At 41.6% G+C, this 21528-nt stretch overlaps 1 protein-coding gene across 2 annotated transcripts; it reads left to right on the top strand.

Annotated features, from left to right (window-relative positions):
* The first annotated feature begins 1443 nt into the window (after nt 1-1443).
* LOC108893993 (gap junction delta-2 protein) lies at nt 1444-21198 on the top strand. 2 transcript variants are annotated; one of them, XM_018692513.2, is made up of 3 exons: nt 1444-3559; nt 5319-5375; nt 18713-21198. In XM_018692513.2, exons 1-3 carry the CDS (start codon nt 3489-3491, stop codon nt 19575-19577), a joined length of 993 nt encoding a protein of 330 aa, XP_018548029.1. In that variant the 5' UTR covers nt 1444-3488; the 3' UTR covers nt 19578-21198. The 2 variants fall into 2 exon arrangements, with proteins under 2 accessions (XP_018548029.1, XP_018548030.1); XM_018692514.2 differs by lacking the exon at nt 5319-5375 and having other exon boundaries at nt 1446-3559.
* The last annotated feature ends 330 nt before the right edge of the window (nt 21199-21528 follow it).

Consider the following 21528-nt stretch of genomic DNA (forward strand, 5'->3'; position numbering starts at 1 on the left):
GTAGGGCTCTTTCTGAGGCCTGCGGCCTGCTCTTTTTACCTGCATTCATTTGAATACTAAACCACGATTCATCATAATCGTACTCACATTTATTAGTAATCACATCTGATCTCCATATTTTATCAGATGCCCTTGATGCAGTGGTTGTGGGAAATATTTAACTCTTACATAACCCTTATAAACATTACATAGCCTTAAATAATCCCTGCAAGATATGTACATTACATAGGGTCATGTACAGTTAACATTTACACAGGCATCTTTATGAGATTAAACATAGGCTCAAACTGTAAAGAAACATTGTACATGTAAAATGTTGGATCCCTGCAGAATGTACAATGTATCAGCATGTCAGATGTTTTAACTGCACTAGTAAGAAAGACAGTCTTGATTTTTCCCTGCATCAGGACCCTCACTCTTGCTCTGATATGAATTACGTTTATGTTATCATTGATGTAAGTGTACATGTTGATGCGTTATGATTGTGTGAGTACAGTGTGTGTGTTTATGCATACTTGAGCCTGTTGTTCTAGGTCACTGAAGACACACCTGCGCCACTATCTCACTCATGTGCCATCCAGCTCTGACATCTCTAACCACTGCGCTGACCGGCTGATGCCAGGGCTTCAGCTGCTCCGTTTGCATCCCAAGCCTCTCCAAACTGGAGCCATCACACCTCACTGCCCCCCTCCCCTCCCCGCTCTCCTTAATAGCCATATGTCCTTGGTAAAGGAAAGACCCCAGCGCGAAGATGCTGAACTAACAAAATCCTCTTTTACTCTCTGTCTCCCCCACTCAGTCCTTCTTCTTTCACACACGCTTGCCCACATGCAGAGGGGTTTTGCATGTGTGCCTGCACGTGTACAACAAGATTGATCGATCTCTAATGCATTGTCGAGGTTGTTGTTTAAGGGGCTGTGATTGTGAGTTTGCTCACATCAGTGCTATTTGCTACTTTTTTTTTCTTTGAGGAATGCAGTGGCGTAGGATTTGAGGTTATTAAGGTGGTATTAAAATTTACAAAACGCCCTAAAGGGATGTACCTTATTCTCAAACAAGTAAACTACCAACTAGAAAAGCACGTCATCCAAAATCAAAGAAGCGTAACTAAAGAGAAGTGCAGTGCAAATGAATTGAACTTGTCACCTCAAGCCACGATTTCATTCTGGTGTGCTGGTCTTATGTCATGCCACTGCATCATTTACTTATGCAAAAGTTGACTCAGTCTTCTAGATGGGAAAACCTTGGTATGACTCACCTCTTGAAGAGAAAAAAAAAACATATGGTTCTTTCACTTCTCTAGTTATTTATCTCATTTCCTGTCCTGTAGATGAAGATGCACATGCATATTTCGGGTTTCCTGTGTGTGTCTTCTCTATAGGTGTGTGAGCATGTTAATTTCATGCCATACATCTCCCCCATATCTGTGCGTAATGGAGGGAGACCATCCCATTTCCTCACCACCTTAATATAAATCTAATGAATGCAGCTTTCAATGTCACAGCAAAGTACAATACGGCACTGATCTCTCCTGAGAGGGAGAGAGAGCATGGGGGTTGTGATGGAGGAGGGGGGAAATGGACCAAATGAGGAGCAGAAAGAAGATGAGGAGAGGAAATATGAAAAGGGTATGAGGGTTGGGTCAGGGTAAAATAGGTGTGTTGTCATCACCAATACAGTAAGATGGAGAAAGGGAGGAGATAGATGGGGGATGGGGGGAGGGGGGGGTGGAGCAGAGCCACAATTCTCCTGTAGTCCTCCTCCTGGAAGCATGGGCTAGATGATGTGTGACAGAGAGAGAGAAAAGAGACGAAGAGTATGGGAAACACCGCCGAGCCCCCAGACAGGAACAAAGGACTGCAGTGAGGACGGGGCAGGAGGCACGGTTAGATCTCGAATCCCTTCTTACTGTGCAACATCAGTCAGGGACAGACACAGCAGTACAGTGGGAGGCGTTCTTGCAAGCATAAGTGAAGCAGCGATCAGGGTAGCAATCCAAGCACATTTACCAGAGGAAGGAGGGAGGGAAGGAGGGAGAGGGAGGAGAGAGAGAGAGAGCAGATCTATGAGAGGAGGAGGAGGAGAAAGAGGAGGGAGGAGTGGGGGGTTGTTGCATGCTCACACAGAGAGAGATAGAGTGATTCCATGAGCGAGAAAGAGACACAGAGGCAGAGAGAGGGAGAGCACAAGGCAGAGATGGGGACCGAATGCTGAGGCAGAGGTAGTTGGCAGGACCGAGATCTGCACACAAACGTGAGCAAAAGGAGGGGAGAGAGGAAGGGAGAGTGGAGGTTGAAGGAGAGCAGGAGGAGAGGGAGGGAGAGATTGAGGGATGCAAGATGATGGAAACCAGAAATAGGCTTCACAGGACAGTTTTTCATCTCTGCTCTCTGCGGCAGACATGACTCTGGGCATTGGACTGTGCTGAAATTAGCCAGGGGGACAACGCAGGACAGCAGGTCTGCAGCGTGCTGCCTTGGTTCAGCCTCGCTGGATGCAGCAAGGCAGCTGATTTATTACTGAGGGGCTGGGTGGTAGCGTGTTCGTGTGTGCTGCTCTGAGAGTGTGTGCATGTGCGCGTGAGTGCATCTATGTGTGTGTGTATGCAGGTTTTTATGGGTCCTTGTAGAGCTCGGAGCTGTGGGAGCGACCATTCCTCCAGTCGTAAAATGACATTCAGCAGGCAGGAGCTTTGTGTGCTGGTGTGGATCTGCAGTCCTCAGTAGGAAGTGGGAGAGTGGGATTCAGAGCTGTCATCGAGTACAAGTGTGTGTGTGCGTGTTTATGGTGCTGTTTGCTGAGGTGAGCCAAGAAGGATCAGCTATATGTGGTATGTGTGTTTAGGTTAGAGTAGCAAGGGTGCAGCAAAGGCAAAGATCCTACACAATGCAAGGACGAGCGCAGGGCAGTACTGATGGCAGGGAGTGCAGCTAAAGTACAAGGAGTGCCCTGGGGGTAGGGTGGAGGACGAAGACAGGAACAGACGAGGGAGAGGAGAAAAGACCGAGGGGACGAAGAGAGCCAAGTGGAAAAGAGAGGGTGATCATGGTTGTCATATGGTGAGCTATAGCATATGCTGTAGCGCAGAGCAGACTGGTGCGGCAGGGGGAGGACAAGCATCACTGCATAAGGGGAGGGGGAGAGACTGAGGGAGAGAGGAGGGGGAGGCAATCAGCTCAGCACCTCTCCCCCACCAGGAGGAGAAGCACAGCGGGACAGGCCCAGGAGAAGACACTCACTCACACACACACACACACAAAGTCAAAGACGCATTGACAAGCAGCCAGATCGGTGTGTAGGGGTCGAGAAGGGAACTGGTGTGGGACATTTGGGGGGACGGGGCTGGGTGTACCCCCGCTGGCCGGCAGGTTCACAAGAGCGCAGGCCGGTCCTGGGAAGAAGAAGAAGGAGAGGGAGTGCTTCGGAGGAAGAGGGGTCGGCTCCCCAAGTCCTGTTTTCTTTGACAGCTTTGCCACATTTCCGTCACCATGGGGGAATGGACCATTTTGGAGAGGCTGCTGGAGGCGGCTGTCCAGCAGCACTCTACCATGATTGGAAGGTAAGACACTGATCGATTTTGTGTGGTTTTATGTAGTTTTATTTTCCAGTTATGTATCTCTGTTTTTTCTATGAGCTGAGTGTTTTTTATGTACAGTGTATGTGTAAAATGTAATACTCTGTATCAGTTGATGGCATCCCTACAGAGACCACCCTCCTCAGGCTTGTCCCAGTGCTCTCCTCTGTTCTACAGTCCCCCACAGTCATCCCTGCCTCCCCCGTCCTTTCCTCATCCCTGCTCTCCTCACCCTTTTCCTCCACACCCATCATTAGTTAAGGGATAAACTAATTGCACATAATCAATAGCAGGCTTTACTGGGCATTATGGTTAATTCAGAGAGGTTCCTGTGTTGATACTACCTAATAGCCTAGCTATTGATAGATTACGCTTGATGCTGTTGGCCACAGACCAATAGGACAGAAGGAGGAGAGGGGTGTGGGAGTGAGGGGAGAGCAGAGGTGCAGATGATGAAAGGATGGTGAGCAAGCAGGTGTGGAAGGTAGAATCAAAGGGGAGTAAATGGCTCTGAACTCTGTGTGAACTTGAGGCAGAAAAATGATAGAAAAAGTTCATTCACTTTGTACATATCAGCAGACATTTATTTGCATCATAGTAACAGACTGATTAAATCATTCCTCATATTTTGTGTGACTTTGGTTCGTGGTGGAGGGTTGAACAGATGAGCTTTTAGTTTGATTAGCAGTGGAGACATGCCATGGAGACATGCTGTAAAATCTGTGAAAAAAAATGTGCTCTACATCATCTCTGTGTGATTAATTAAATGCAAAAGTGAAATTTTTCCACCCATTAAACACAATCCAAAAGTCACGCTGGGATGCTCATTTAGAAAAGTGAAGAGTCAACGTGCTTTAGCCTGTGAAACCTGGATGTGTAGATTTGTGATTTGAAAATTACTTTGCAGAAAAAATAAAGCCATGAAGACTATGAATTTGACTGCACTGCTGTGCTCATTACCCCAGACCACAGGTAGTCCGCAACAAAGGCATGGCCTAATCTCTCTGTTCCAATAGCTTTGTGTGTGTGTGTGTGTGTGTGTGTGTGTGAGAGAGAGAGAGTGTGTGTTCTTGCTCTGTGTGTATGTGAAAGGAGTGAAAATTGGCTCATGCTTTCATTGACTACACAGAGCCATTAGGCTGTATCCTTCAAAATCAATGATATCAGAGCAACAGAGATGATGTGAGCCACTTTATAGCAAAATTTGTGTTGATCAGGAATCTGAAACCAGATGGAGATTTTCCTTCCAACCAACACTACACCAAGTCATTTCAGTGACTTCTTCCTCTGTGGTTGTTAACCAATGAAATCACCTGGTCTAGTATAGTGGAATGAAAACCTGCATATAGTAGAGCATGATGACTTGATTTAAAGATGCATTAAGCAATATTTTGCACCATTTAATTATATGACTCCCTTCTGTTTATGGGATCGGTAGTATTGCTGCTACCACTGAGAATCAACATCCCACATTGAAGCCATAAGCAGCATTAAGCCGTTTTCAGCTCATTGTTTTGGTTCTCCGGAGCGACAAAACCAAAACAATATCGGCTTGTATATGATAGTTTGCGGCTCAGAGGCTCAAAAAATGCTAACTGTACACTAACTACCCAACACGAAATGGCAAAGAGCCAACGTAACTGGAGAAGAAAGTTAGCAAGCCGAAGATACGCATATTTTTCTCATAAGCTGGGAGACCAAACAGGGGCTAAACGGCAGTGAATATTGGGATTACATTCAACAGGTGGCCAGAAAAAGGAGACCAAAGGGATGTCCGTGTTGCTCTGTTTCTCTTGGATATGTAAGTAGGCAACTGTTTGCTAACATGTTAGCCATAACAACTTCATAAGCTAATTGCTAACTGTTGTGAACTTGTTCTGGAGTCTTTCTGCCCCCTAGTGGTCAAAAATTACTTAATGCAGCTTTAAAATCCAGTCCTGGCAGCTGAATCAGTAATACCCTGGAAGCACAGGGTACAAAAAATGGTGAAAATTAATCTTTAGATGAGTGTTAGCCACCTACAGTTCTTCAGAGGCACAGAGGCAACTCTCAATTTGTCTGCTACCTCTTTAACGAATACTGTGATGATGTAATGGCTTCCTCTTGTAATGCTTAATTTGAGCTATTTGTTGATCATGCACTTCACTGGCTGAACATTATAGAGAGTTCCCTGAATACCTAAAATATATTTATTAAAATTAGCAATGCTTTTCTGGTTCAATTTAAAACAGTCCTTTATGCACCAGTTATTGTTCTTCACATTATAGAGTATGCTAGATTAATTATCTTCTAAAATTAGGTATGACATAGCATTACATTGTTAAATGATAATATGAACTAGTAAAAACATTTGATCATAGAGGAGGTAGTTTCTATGATGCCCACAGCTATGTGCTACTACGCTGAATACAGTGAAATGGTCTGTAAATGATCCCTGTGTGTTTTGGCTTCCCTCAGACTGTGTTTGTCCTACAAGACTCTCTAGTTGACCCTAGGGCATTAGCTGTAACATTACCTGCTTTCCAGTGAGGTTCCCTCCTTCTACCCTGCTTGTCTATGTCATGTGAGCCAAGAAACATTGTCTTTGGAGTCACTTTGTACAGTTTTTTGTGAGGCTGTAGGTCCCTGAATTTATTCTTACCCTTGCCAAGCCAATTGTGATTTTGACCCTTTTAGCTAGCCTGTTTGCAGAATATCAAAAAATGCTCTGGAGAGTCCTTATGTAGTTTGGTGGACAGAGAGACCCTGGGTTAGGGTGTATCAATTTAAAATAAAGTGGTGGTTTGGATTTTGGCTTTTTACCTGTAGATAGGCATACTTAGATACAAGATGTTAGACATTCTTAGACAATCTTAGCAATAACACAAAACTACTAAAGATAAAGACTTGATTCCTAATCCTAAGCATGTGTCTGCATGGTCAGGAAATCAGTGACACTTAACATTTAAATGATCAGAATGATGTTTTTGGATGTACCAGCAAGTTGGAGAATTGTTCACCACTGGCACAGTTTTGTGCAGTAAAGGTGCCTCCTAGATGGTTTATGAGCAACTCCACACTAAATCATGTATGGAGTCTAAATTGTTGCACTGACCTCTATGGGTTGAAAGGTTCAAGTCTGTTGCACCACTGACCACACCCAACTGTGTTGTTGGGTGTGGTCAGGTGTGGTCTGTTGCACTTGTGAACACAACCAACTGTGATGTAGTGTTGCACTGTTGTGCAATGTGAAGTCCTGCACTTCACACGGTGTGGCCGGAGCATGCAGCAACTGCTAGATGGCATCACAAATAGGATGTTCAGCCTTTGTGTAGTTTCTTTTTTTTCCAAGAGTTTGCATGTGTGCGCTTGCAGTTCCAAGGATGCAGTTCCAAAGAACAGAACAGTGATGTCTCCCCATGGCTGAAAGGTCTCCCCTGCATCAAAACTTTGGAACATGGTTGCATGTCAGTCATCTGTTTGAGTGCCAACCCTCTCTCTTGCAACATGAGGATATACTTCCACCATGAGACACTGTCAGATAGTATTGTTGGATGTCTAGACTGTCTAATCCAGCTACAATTAAGCTACTTCTTAATTGTAGGTTTTAAGCTAACCTATGCCCTGGCATAGGACAGATAATTAGCATAGGAATATAGAACAGTGATAAAAATAGAAATGGACCGATTCTAAGCAGTGGCATAGGTTAGCTTAATTATGGTCTTTGAAAGAGACAGACAAATTGAGAGTTGCTTCTGTGCCTCTGACTAACCACAGGTGGCTTGCATAATATGACTCATTCAAAGATTAATGTTGTGTATTGTGATTTCCATAAGCCTGATTTCTAACTGGTTGATGTATAGTGTGTGCATGGATAATCAATAACTGTAATCGTGATTACTCAGTGAAAGAAATCATTGTCAAGGCTGCACTGACCTCATTCTCTATCCCAAACCAAATTTACTGTATATTCACAGCTATAATGACCCTGGGGTTTTCAGCATTAGATACCATTTCAGTATGGCTTGTAAAGTGCATTAGCCTTTCTCACTCTGTGTGTTAATTAGATATATTAATTCAGTGTCTGCTGTTGATGGGCCAAGGTAGCCTGCTAACAGGTGATGACACAACCAGGGTTAGAGTTATATACTTAGTGCATGTAATAAAAATGGAGCCTCACAAAGGTTTTTCAATCAAAATTTGTACTCGTACTTCTGTACTTTAATTCAAACATCTCTATCAATATTTCTCTGCAGAAACTGTGGGTTGGCTAACCTTCAAAGCAGCTTGTTCCTACAGAGCAGCTTCAGATTTCCACACTTCCTATAGATGTGTACATACCTGATTTTTGTCAGCAACACAAATAAAATGTTTTCGTGTTGATATGCTGATGATATACAGCTGTATTTGCGTAAAATGTGATGCCAGCAGCCTTGATAATGTTTGCAGTAGTGTTATATGTCTCAAAGTTTTATACACATAATGACTAATTTACACTTACAATAGTAAATATACTATTATATTCAATAAAAAAAAATTGCTGCTAATATCAACCTGACAGACAGGTTTTTGCAGCACTGTACAATATTATCATGTACAAATAATTTCTACAATAAAAAAAAATTAACATTAGTTATTCATTTACTTTTCCATCCGTCCTCTTTATTATTCTTCCATATCAGACCAGCGTTTGAACACCTCCACAATATAAATTCTCATTCTGCAGATAAGAAATGTTTGTTCCAGTTAGACAAATAACTGCTTGTATACTTTGCTGATCTGCCCAAAACAAATTTGTCCATACAACACTGCAAACAACTCAGTGGTATTTCTCTAGAATCTCAGGTCATCTGTCCCCATGCCCTATCGTTCCTTCTATGTGAGATGTCACTTTTCTTGTGAAAAAGCTAGATACATTTTAAAACGGTCCTAAATGCTGTGTTTAAAAATCCCAAATTTCTGCCTCGTATTATTATTTTGTGGTACTGAAACATAATTCAGTGATGCATACTAAAGCATACTGCAGTAAAAAATATCTTATACACATATTAAGACAAAACATGCTTTTTCGTTGTTACATATTGTGCTCAGATGTTTTGCAGACCACAGGTGTGCGTGTTTGTGTGTCTAAAAGATGTGTTCTTCCATGAGAGGATGAAGCCTTTGGGTCTGAGTTATTCACCTTGCAGGTAGGAAGGAAGAGAGAAAGGAAGTGTGTTGATGCATCTTCCCCTACACTGCAATGCCGTAGTGAGGTCAGAGCCAAAGACAAGTAGAGCAAAAAAAGAGAGGCAGAGATAATGGAGGACTAGAGTGATCTAAGGAAGATAAAAAAAATAAAATAATAAAGGTTGGCAGATGGAAGGATAGAGAAGAGAGGATGTCAGCTGTAGAGGCAGAACAAAAAGGGTACAGAGGGTAGAAGTAGGAAATGGAGGAAGGAAGGGAGAAGTTTTCCCTCTGCAGAGGTTTAGTGGAGAATCTATGTCAGAGCTCCTTCCTCTGGAGCTGCTGACTGACCCTGCTGCTGAGGAAACTGTCTGCACACACACAAACTCAATATGTGCCCACTGCATTGATAAGGTTTTCAAAAAATACAAGACCTTTCATGCTCTTTAATTTCACATTCATATGAATGAATCTATGAAAAGCAGTGCAGAGTGCAGAGAGAGGAACTGAATAAACTGCACCTTTAATAACAGGCAGAATATCTCTGTTGTTGAAGCAAATGAACTCCATGTGTATTTTTTCATTACATTTCATATGTTGCATTTAAATGGGTATAATAGTTATTTTAGAAAATAGAATGATCTATGTACTCTACAGTTAATCTCTATAGTCCATTTACCTGTCATTTGTTTATTTCTCCATAATCTATTATTCAACACCTATCACTCCCCATTTGAGCATTATAAATACTTCATAAAATCTTAATAAGTGTTATGTTGCCTTTGTTGCAAGTTGTGATTGATGTCAAGCCACTCATCAAATATTCATAAAGATTTGACCAGCCTTTTAATGTAATGGACAAAGTGATGTATAAAATACCTTGTTGGTCTTGAACTCTGTTTATATGATACAGAAAAAAACAGTACATAAATAGACAGGCTTGAAAGACTTGGTGAAACCAAATATATCTACATCCTGTTTGTTGGCTCTAAAAGCAAAATATAGATGGCGACCTGCTCTTTTGCTTTAAAGTTGTTCACCTCTGCAGTTTTTGTGCACATATTTATGATCTCTCTCCACTTTTCCTAAATAGGTCAGGATATCCACAAGAAGGAGGTACCCTACTTTGAGAAGGGCACCCTACTTCTACCAAAATAATTTGAGACATAGGAATACTCTGATTTAATTGAGGGCATCATGCTGTCTAATAGTAAACTGGAATATATTTCATGTATCATTAACAGTTATCTCCCTGGATACAATCTATACTGTCTAGGAAGATTGTGTTGCAAAGCAAAACAGTGGAGGCTAAACAATATCTCAGCATTTGACAGGATTAGTAATCCATCATCCTGCGGCAAGGAGCGGGACATCTTTCAAATTAAACCATTTTTCTGTGCATCTAGAGTTGTCATTAGTTTATTTGTGCAGCAATCCCCGATGTTGAATGCTATTGATTATACTGTTTGACAGAGGGATTTTGCCAGTAAAGCTGACCTCAGCTTTCATTCAGCACAGGCTATTATTCATCTCAGCAACACATCGATGGTGTGTGTATGAGCTTTTCCAGGCGTGTAATGTGTCCCTATACATAGTTTAAATGTCTTTTATTCCAATGATTTTCCCACGTGGTGAAATTCTTTAATAGATTGGGGCGTGTTTTCTTAACTTTTTGTGAGCATCATTTTTGGCTGTATTTTGAAGTTCATATAGACAGGTGGTAGGTTTTATAGAGATTTAATATATTTTAAACCTATGTTCAAGGAAGATATATTCAACGACTATGACTATATTGATCCAAGCAATCTCCTAGAAATCACCAAACCTTGTATTAGGGAGTCAAATGCACTGACTAATATAGAAAATAGAGGTTGATTTAAAAGATAAAGAGAATGCAAGGCAACATATCTATGGCATTTTCTGTGCATTGTATTTTCCTTAATGTTGTACTCCAAGTGAAAACATGTGTATCAAATTGTTGTAGGAGTTTATTAATGTAAGGAGTGCACTAATTACAGTGAGTTATCTTCATAATGATAGTACATGACTACAGTGAGCTGTTACATGTGGGAGGTGCAGTGTGCACAGTTGCCTGATGTGTTTTTGATTCAGTGAACCATCTTGTCTTTATAGTGCGGTTAGAGTGCTTTTTAATTTTCAGAGTAGATCGCTGATTAAAATTTACACTGCCTAAGTTATTCAAAATGAAGAGAAAAGAGCAGGATGGGTGGCTAATCAAATTAAAAGTATGATGGAATTAAAAGTGTAAAACTCAATTTCTCGTGCAGCACAGAAATTAGCAGCCAGGAAGAAGGTTCTAGCAACAATTATCAGTGACAGCAAGGTTCAATTACATTGGCAGAAACACAAATAATCTGTTAGTAAAAGCCATAAGGGAGGGAAGTGCTGTTAGACAGAGTTGGTGACCTTAAGACTTGTTCACTCTTGGAATATTTCAGTCAGAAGTGGATGTTTTTGCATGCAACCCTGGATGTCATTACTGCAGCAAATATACAGCTAATTTTACATCTGATGGAAGCGACTGTATGGACCGTGTAGCAGAAATAATCCTTTTTAAAGCTGCACATATCAATAATTTTGTATTAGCAAAGAGTAAGACAACTACATATAATACTGAGGGTGTCACCACTAAAGACAAAAACACTCAGCTCTGGAGCTTTTTAGCATCTTTTAGCTAACCGTTTTGGCTTCACGTCTTGCAGCTTTTCTGTTCAGATTCAAATAACGACAGATAATGTTAGCAACTAAGTGCTGAATGTAATTTTGCATGTAGCTGCTAGTTAGAGCCAGTGGAGACCAAAAAATGAGCTAAAAGGAGAGTTAGTGTTGGATTTACATCTGGTGTCCAAGAACATGACACCAAATCAGTGCTAATGTTGCTCTGTATTAAATGACTGTGTAAATAAACACATAAACCTAAAGTGACCTTTTCAGACACTTATTATTATACAATGTAATTTCTTCTACAATTATACAGTCAGTTAAAATGCCCCTATGTAATGCTGTGTTTAGCACAGAACATTAATATTACCTGAAAATGTAGTAAACTGACGTGCTGATCAGCGGTACTTTTCAGCAATGAAATAAAAACCTTGAAAGCTGATTTTAATTCTGTAGCAAAGATGTACTCCAATAATTATTCACATTAATAACTAATAACGAGTGATAATTTTTTTTCTCAGTTGAAGTAGTATTCTCTTTTAATTAAAAAAAAATGTGTGAACTCAAATACACTTTTGGATTTTTACAAATGTTATAACACAACCAGCTTGTCAAAGACTTGACAGAGCTGAGACACATATACATATAGTACACTTTGATGGAAATGTATTTTGTGAAAAGCCTCATTCAGAGCAAAAACAATTATGAACATTTGATTGTTCATGTCAGATCAGATTTACTTCAACATCCTCCATCTTTGACTGTTCTACACAAGCTGGCAAACTGGGGAAATGCCTAGTGAGCCGAGTCAGTGACCATTATGACAGTCTTAAGTGCTTCTTGTTAATTGTTGCCAGTTTGAGTGCATTAAGAAACATTAAAAACTGCATAAGAGGGCTGAGATGCTTGTTTCTTTTTTAATCTAATTATTTATGAATGCAGATTTGCACCACATTGGCTCCACACAACATTAACCACAACTCTTAGAAGCTGAGATCACATGACTTAGTTTGTTAATAAATCAAGACAACAACTCCCGCAAGACATTAGAAATTGACTATGAGGCTAGCCATGTAACTCCAGTTAACCACAACGTTAAGTGGGAAAATGCTTGATAAAACCACATGATATGATGTACAAAAGTTCAAAGCATTTGGCATTTACTTTGATACATTCAAATGAGCATGCTCCTCATATGATTTGCAGTACATCTGCCACAGAGCTGGGGAAAACAAATCCAGTAGCGAACCATTTACATCTCATCATTGCAGACTTGACTAACATAAATTCAGCTCAGTTTGTTTAGCTGTCACTGAGATAATAACAATTCTTCATAAAGGAGTGGAAAATGCTAAAGGAATCAGGGAACACTACTCTACAAGCCTCACAGAAATGCATGCACTGTGAATTTCTAGGTCCAATTTGATGTTTGGTTTTGAATCATTTGTCTTTGAACAGATAACATGCCAAACATACAGTAGATGACACAGTAAGTGATTGAATACAGCTCCAGCACAGTAAACAACAAAGAAAAATGTAACCTCTATAAAGATTTTAGCATCAGTTCCTCAGAATCAAAGAGAAATAATTTGCTCTAACCTCACCATTAACTTTCATATACTCAGAGATACTGCAGACACATGTCCTCAGTGGTCAAGCAGGTAATGAAGCCACAAAAGGCAAGAATTTGGCAGCAGATACAGCTGAAACAAAGGTGTCTATGGTGCTTAGGCATTCAGGGAAATTTCTACCTGAAATAGAGGTATGAAGCAAAATGCTAAAAAGAACAATTTGAAAATTTGATTTGGATAATTATTAGTGAGGGCCTACTTGTGTACTTTTTTAAAACCAAAAAGTTAGATGTTATGGACAAAAAATGATTGGGGTCAGTGAGTGAAAATCAGCCCAGTCTAATCGGTTTCTCACTGCAAAATAAAATCATTTTTTCCTGCAGATATATATACTTTGTGTTTTACAGTAAAACAGGAAAATGTGTTGATTGTGTAAAAGCAGTCATTGCTCTAAATACTGAAAAAGCCACAACGTGATTAATGGAATATTCTGAAATTGCATATTGAGCCAATCAGCAAAATATGCTGGTTAGGAACCAAAGGGAAATGCTGATCCCGTTCATTTGAAGGTTTGAAGTTATTTTAGACAGAGACACTTCTGCATAATGTTTGCCTCCCTTAGCTAGAATTGAGATGAAAGGGCAATTTTAGATGAAAGGCTAATTTTAGATGGCATAAAGACAAATGGGATGGAGGCTGCATCTGGTCTATACTGCATCATCATCATCATCATCACCATTACGCATGGTTGGGCCGTGCAACTTAATGGAAGAGTTGTGTGTGGAATTTCTTCAAACACAGTATCCTCCAGCTTTGGACCATCGTCATGTTATACATCCGTTTCAACTGAGGGGTTTTGCTCAAGAAAAAAAAAAGACAGTCTCAGATTTCAGCGTAGGCTTCAGCATAGTTTAATTTGAATGCATTATCATACTGTCTCAGATTCTGTATAATTGGCACAGTTACCTGTAGAGCCTCCCCCAATTAACTTTCTCTGTTTCCTTCGTTATTTGTGAAAAACAGTCGGAGGCCATTTCCTTCAGAGAGAGAAAGCTAGATAATCACATTTCTGAACATGTTGACTCTGTGTTGTGGCACAAAGGAAATTTACAGAATGAAAAGGCCCTCTTTGTCTTAAATCACAAGTATAAAAAAAGAACTCTCTTTTTAAACCACTCATGTTTTATACTCAGTAAAATACTGCTACTAAGTATTTGAAGGAGGAAGCCAGAAATAAGTGAACCACCGCAGCTGAAGACACACAAGTTTGGCTTAAACTAATGTATTCGTCACACCGACTCTTAGTGGCTCCTCAGGCAGTCATGCGCGTCTGCCTGATACGTGGGCAAGACCTAAAACTATTAAAACAGTTTGAGAGACGAACAGTAGATGAGGGGCGGGAGGGAAGAAATGTCTGCACTCTGATAATTAAGCTGCCTAATTTCTATGCCTGGTAAGGTCTTTATTCATTATGTGCTGCCATCAGCAATCAGTGGAGCTTATTACTGAGAGTGTATGGGCGGGAAGAATATTTTTACTCAAGGTCTCTCCACAGATAATACTGAACTCACTAGTCCTTCAGAGGACTGTCTGTGTGCCTACGTGTGCAGATATACACCTATGTGTGCTTGTAACTCGACTCAGATACAGTAACGAGTGATTTATATTCACAATGTGTGTTTGTGTGTGTTAAGAGTATGTGTGTGTTTCCTGATGCATCTGCTGTTGTGCTCAGGGTTGTTTTTGTCCCTGGTGGCTGGCGACAGCAGCTGCTGTATGAATGAAGGTATGCGCGCGTGTGTGAGTGTGCCTCTGGGAAAGACAAAGCCTGCACGTCCAGCCGACACACCAGCTGAAGAGCAGCTACCGTCAAACCATACACACAGTCTCACAGGTCAGGCTGCTGCCTTCAGATCCGTTTCTAGAGTTAGACAGCAGTGAAGCACCACATCCCTAATCTTCCTCCTCTGCTTGTCCATGTGCTGCTGTTGCTGGTCTTTGCACTTTGTGGAAATGCCAGCTGTCAGTGATGCAGCATAAGAAGGTGAAAATTAGGAAAGAAGTTTCACATCTGAGCCCAACTCAGAGACGCAGACAGATTAATTTTCTTTCAAATCTTATTAAATCTCTGGCACAGTGTTGGGGATTTAGAACGTCTCAAAAATGTTAATGATTAGTCAAAGATGAGAGCAGGTCCTCCAGGAAGCAGGAAGCTAAATGTGGAAATGAGCGGTGACTGATGTGGGAGATCATTTACTGCCCACTTTAAAGGAACTTTCAGGACCCACGTGATAGAAGGAGCAGCGGTTTAATGCCTGCATCATGCCTTGCGAGTGACTTTATTTTCATATTCAGCCCCTCAGGACAGAGATGCTAAAAATTCAGAAATCCTTTTCATCATTTATGGAGGTTATTGAATATTCTGCAGGTTTAGGCCTCGGAGCTGTCCTGACCCAATCTGCTCTGACGTACAGTATTGGCTCGTTACTCTGCAGGACTTAAAACACTGATGTTTGCAGATAACCTTCGTCCACTGCTTTCTGCTAATGCAGCAAACTGCTCCGTGCTGATTATCCTGTTATCCAGCAGCAGAGCACACACACACACACACACACACACACACATGCCTGCTTACACACACAGTGCAACACTCAATACTTGCAATGTCTTGGAATTTTTTAACAACGTAAAACTGCCCAACAAACAAGTACAGACTGATATCTGCAATACAGTACTTTGAAAAAGTTTCCTATCAGAAGAAAGTCTTCAAGTTCTTACTGTGGAGGCACAATACAACCACAGGCGTATAACTGTCTAATGGTCAATGTCAATGGTAACTTGTAAATACATCACATAAAGTGGGCCTATGTAAGGCTGTTGTAAGATGAAAGCAGCCTGGATATTACATTGGTCACATTGGCATGAATGAAGTTTTTAGTGATTTGCAGTGGCACTTTAAATGAAAAGGGAACAAAAACAAAATGGGATAAAAATCACTTTCACATATAAAGATGTATTACAGTTTGAGAGTTTTTCACTTTTATATGCGTCTGTGTCATCTTTAATTTGTGTTTTGGGTTCCTGGCAGTTTTATACTTAATTAAATTATAAGCTGTAAAGGCTAGAGCTGAGTGTGTGCTGAAAAAAAGCGACACAATGCATGTGGGTGAAGGACAGTTTGAAATGCGCTAAACAAAGACAAAAATTGATGCATAAAATGCATCAATCAAAATGAACCTGGGCTCCTGAGGGTGCAGGCTGCCAGTAAAACATAGCTCGGATATGGTGCAATCTCATGAATGGTATATATTAGAATAAGGGATAGACATGGTGCACCAGTAATGAGAGCATTTGCACAGCACAAAAAGAAAAGCCTATTTCCAAGCACATTTTTACTGAAAGACCTTTCCAGTCTATGGGCTTGTGTCACCGTATACAGAGATGTGGATAGCAGGCAGACTTAGTGACATTTAGTTAATGCTATTACGATGTAGTAATTATCACTGGCATGAGAATAGGCAGACCTTTTCAATTGAAACAGAAAGTGAACACAAACATGCTGTAAGCTACTCTCTGGCCTGTTCCATTGTTGTAAATCCACAGATTCTCACTGACACTGAATGTGAGCTAGTTCCATATCATTTAAACAGATATTTGCATGTAAATGTGCAGCGTTGACCACACATTTCTGTCTCAGTGAGCAGCACGCCTCTAATGACTCCTTGTGGTGCAGAAAGCCATCGATAACAGCCCTCAGATCAAATCCACTGCTGTCAAATGACCAATGAAGGGAGATACATCTGGCTGACAGCAAAGGATCAGAGAGTGACAGAATGTCTTTACATAAATTGCATGCACGACCTGCATTTCACTTCTGAAAGACCAAAGGTGCAGGAAAGCTTTATTCTGATGTATTTCCGAACACACTGAAAGTCAGTGTAGCGTATCCGCTCGCAGCTGCTCTGAGCACAGACGGCCGGACACGTTTGTCATTTTGCACAAGTCACACACATGGCTGACTTTCCCTCTTTGTCTCCGTGTCCTTGTGTCTGTCTCCCTCACACTAAAAAAAAACACACACACAGAGGTGTGCACTTGCAGGTGGAACAGGAACAGTCCTGCAGCGGCGCACTGTTCTATTTTATGTCTGTTTCACACTAACACATGTACCGCTGCTATACCTCTTACCTTCACCTGCTTTCCACTCGGCTCTCACGAGCTGCCTCCTGGATTGCCTCATCCAAACACATTTCTTTTTTTTCACTCTCCAAGGAGAGAAGAACTTTTCAGATGTTTCCCACACTTTCTCTTCCCTACCTCCCTGCAGATCCTCACCTCTCACTAATTTGCTGGTTGCTGTGGTAACTGGCCATGAAAGGCAGGTGTGGGCATTTTTGAGTCCTCATTAAAAGATACACTGTGGAGTCTCATTTGACATGTGGATAAAAACAACAGAACAAAGACCAACTTTACGCATGCACATTTTAAACGCAAAGGAATTGCATCACCTTGCGTCACCTGAACTAAAGCCTCCTGTCATAAGTAGCTGCCATTTACCCCAGTTGTTCTAACCCACCTGGGGCCAGCTCCCATCTATCTCTGTCCCTTTAGCTGCCTGGAGTGGTCTCTTGTGCTTGGAAACAAGTGTGTTCTAAGTAATTGGCTCCTCCATGCAGGGAGCGTGCGCATCCACTGCATTGTGGCATAAATGCCGGGGAGCCCCATGATGTGCAGGCTTTCCTCGCTCATTAGAAAGAGCTGACAGTGCAGCCCTAAAGCCCCAGTCCTCCTCCGCAGTGCCCATGCTGGATCGACACCAGAAGATAACACTACGGCACACCAGCCTCTCAGAGGCCTCGAAAAGCATCTGCACTGCTCTCTAGATCCACATGGCCCCTTGACGTGGCTTTCTATTACTGCAGCAATGCACTAATGATGCTCAATGGGAAGTCCCTCCAGTTTTTAGAAGATGCCACCAGATCAGCATATACAGTTTAACATTAAATTGCTAATGACTGGCATCCATACTACAGCCCTTAGAGCAGGAGATGCCTCCACTTATGCTTTTTTTGGTATCTTAGCAACAATCACATGCAGCCCTGAAAGCTCTGCAGCCATGACCTACAATATGGTGGCTTCCCGTTCCCTCGCTTGATGTCCAATATTTAGTTTGATATTTAATAAACAGCTTCACAACAGTGAAGAGATTTTCAATGGATTTACAATGGGATATGATGAAAGGCAGACATTTTAATTATCAGAAAAACACAACACTGTTCCTTAAATCAATGCATGGCGATCACTGTTTGAACATGTATGTGCACTCACACACACTGATATCAGTGAATGTGATGTTCCATTTCAGCCCCAGCAGTGAAGATGAGCGTGAAATCACCCCTGTCTTCTAACAACCCCTCCTGTTACAGCCTTTTATGATTAGTGAGAGCAACTCCTCCATCCTCAGGTGTTGTTTGTCACAGAGGCTGAGTGACAAAGCATGCAAACGCACACATCCATGCATGCACATACCTATACACACACACACACACACACACACACAAGCATATCGTGGGTAGGTTGGACAAGGGTTCTAACCAAGGCAATCATTACATTTTCAGAGCCTTACCCAGATATTTCCAGAGCCTCCTCACATTTGCTCCTCATTAACTGACACTGTCTTTTTTCCTTTCACCTCCTCCCCTCGCTGCCCTTTCCTTCTCCCTCTGTCTCTCTGCAGGATCCTGCTTACTGTGGTGGTGATTTTCCGCATCCTGATAGTAGGTATAGTGGGTGAGAAGGTGTACGAGGATGAGCAAATCATGTTCATCTGCAACACCATGCAGCCCGGCTGCAACCAGGCCTGTTACGACAAGGCCTTCCCCATCTCGCACATCCGCTACTGGGTCTTTCAGATCATCTTGGTGTGCACGCCCAGCCTGTGCTTCATCACATATTCTGTTCACCAGTCTGCGAAGGCGCGTGACCGGAGCTACTCCCTCCTGCATCCTTACATGGATCACCATGGTCACGGTCATCACGGTCGCCATCATGACCATCACACTCGCAAGCTTCACGCTCGCAACATCAACGGCATCCTGGTGCACCCTGACAGCAGTAAGGAGGATCACGACTGCCTGGAGGTCAAGGAGATCCCCAACGGGCCCCGAGGACTCCCTCAAACACACAAGAGCGCCAAAGTGCGACGGCAGGAAGGCATCTCACGTTTCTATGTCATCCAGGTGGTGTTCCGCAACGCGCTGGAGATTGGCTTTTTGGCCGGCCAGTACTTCCTGTATGGCTTCAACGTGCCAGGGATGTTTGAGTGTGATCGCTACCCCTGCGTGAAGGAGGTGGAGTGTTACGTGTCTCGTCCCACAGAAAAGACTGTGTTCCTGGTCTTTATGTTTGCAGTGAGCGGCATATGTGTGCTGCTCAACCTGGCTGAGCTCAACCACCTTGGCTGGAGGAAGATAAAGACGGCCATGCGAGGGGTGCAGGCCCGAAGGAAGTCCATCTGTGAAGTGCGCAAGAAGGATGTTTCGCACCTGTCCCAGGCCCCCAACCTGGGCAGGACCCAGTCTAGTGAGTCAGCCTACGTCTGACAGAGGCTTCTCTGCCTGGGGGCTCGAGGACCTCTTAAATTTTGGAGAAGAGCTTTTCCCCGGCCCAGGACCCCCGATCATTAGGGCACAAAACTCACCACTGCATTATTATTCAGGAGCACAGACAGACTCTGTGTTGTCATTATGAAGCATCAATTCACAAAGTAGAGACTTTGACACTTAAAGACAGAGGAATCACCTTTCTAAAAAGGCAACTGTGTTGCTGTAACAAAGCTTACACCTAAAGCTTTCACGCTGGAGAGTTGTGCTCTGCCTAGGTGACACTAGGTGCCTTCAAAGAACCCAACAGATCAAACTGAGCAATTATTAATAACTAAATTAAATGAAAATACTGTAAAGATAGTCTGAGGTTGAATTATCTGACTTTTTTCATTATTTGCCTTTGCTGTAGGTCAGAAATAATCCCCTCAGTTTCCAGTTATGTGTGCATATGCAAGAGCTTAAGCGTGTGCATGCATACGCATGTGTGTGTGTGTGGAAAAAAAAAAAAAAAAGCCAATCTCTGACTCTGAGACAGAAAATTGAATGCTAAGCTAATCTGAGCTACTGAGAGAAAGATAATGTTATTTGTCATTGTCCGTAGTCTTTGAGTGAACCCACTTGGCAGACAAACAAGCACCTTTTTCAACATGTTCTTAGAATCGTACACAAAGTCAAACACAAAAACCAACGACACTAAAACTATCAGCATAGACTTGAACACTCTATTTGTAGTCAGTGTACCAGGCTTTTTCTTAAAAATTGTCACTATTCCTCATATTGTTTGTTGCATTAGGTGCCAGTCAGACGCCAGACTGACATTGCCTGGGAGCTTTGCTCAAAGTGAGACACATGGTGCATTGAAGATGAGTTATATTTACTTTTTTAACACTGTGTTATGCACTGCAGCGATACCAATGCCTGCGAGGCATGCTGTTTACTCTCAGAACCCACTGAAATGTGTGCCGGTGTTTTCCACTTTGGCTTGTAAAGTGTGATCGCTGTCTAAAGGGAATGAATGGAGTAACATAAAGATTTTTTTTTCCCCAATTAAACAGGAGAAGTATTGTAGTCACAAATATTTTAACGTGTAACCTCAAGCTTTTTTTCACAAGCAGATTTGGTGCCATATTTCAAAGTTACTGTACATAGATGAAATGTAATAAGTACACTTAGCCTTTTCCCTGTGCGGTGTAGTTGGGCTTCACTTGGATGGGGGGAAGAGGGGTTTGGGTGGTAATGAAGATTAATCATAGATTGCCAGCTTTAACAATATGTATTATTAACGTGATCTTTGTTAAGCTTTCACCCTCTAATGGCGAGTGTACGTTCCGAGAAGTGTTTTCCCCCTATGGACTTTGAAAAAGGCATGTTACTGAAGCATTAATAGAATGGATAGATTATGACATGTACTTAAAGAGACTGTTTTATTTATTTGCATCCTGCTCCTGTGAAATGTAATACTCAGCATGCATGAAGATAAAAAATATAAAGAGATATCAACATAGGATCCCACTGTGGGAATATTGAAAGTGAATAAATGAAAGGCTCTAGAACTGCAGCAATAATAATATATAGTATGTGAAAAAAATATGTGAATAAATTATTATGCAAACAGTGATCTTGTCTGGACTGTGTTTAACAAACGTTTGATAATTACTGCTGCCATTTTACTTTTACCAGGATGATGTGAGGTAAGTTTTAAATAACTGTATCACAATTACACACTCGGAAGAAAAAATCATACCACCACTAGCAGCACAATGCCACAACACAATTTTAGTCATTATGCAGAAAAATGTCCCCTGTGATTTATTATGTTATTGGACACTGATGCTCTTTTACTGTTTTGGGTGTTCAATGTGGAGCTAATTTTTATCTAGTTAACAGTAGAATGATTATGATTTAAAAAAAAACATATAAACATATTCATATCAAAATGGAAATGGAA

Source organism: Lates calcarifer, linkage group LG20 (genome assembly GCF_001640805.2).
Source record: "Lates calcarifer isolate ASB-BC8 linkage group LG20, TLL_Latcal_v3, whole genome shotgun sequence".
Taxonomy (NCBI): Eukaryota; Metazoa; Chordata; class Actinopteri; family Centropomidae; genus Lates; species Lates calcarifer.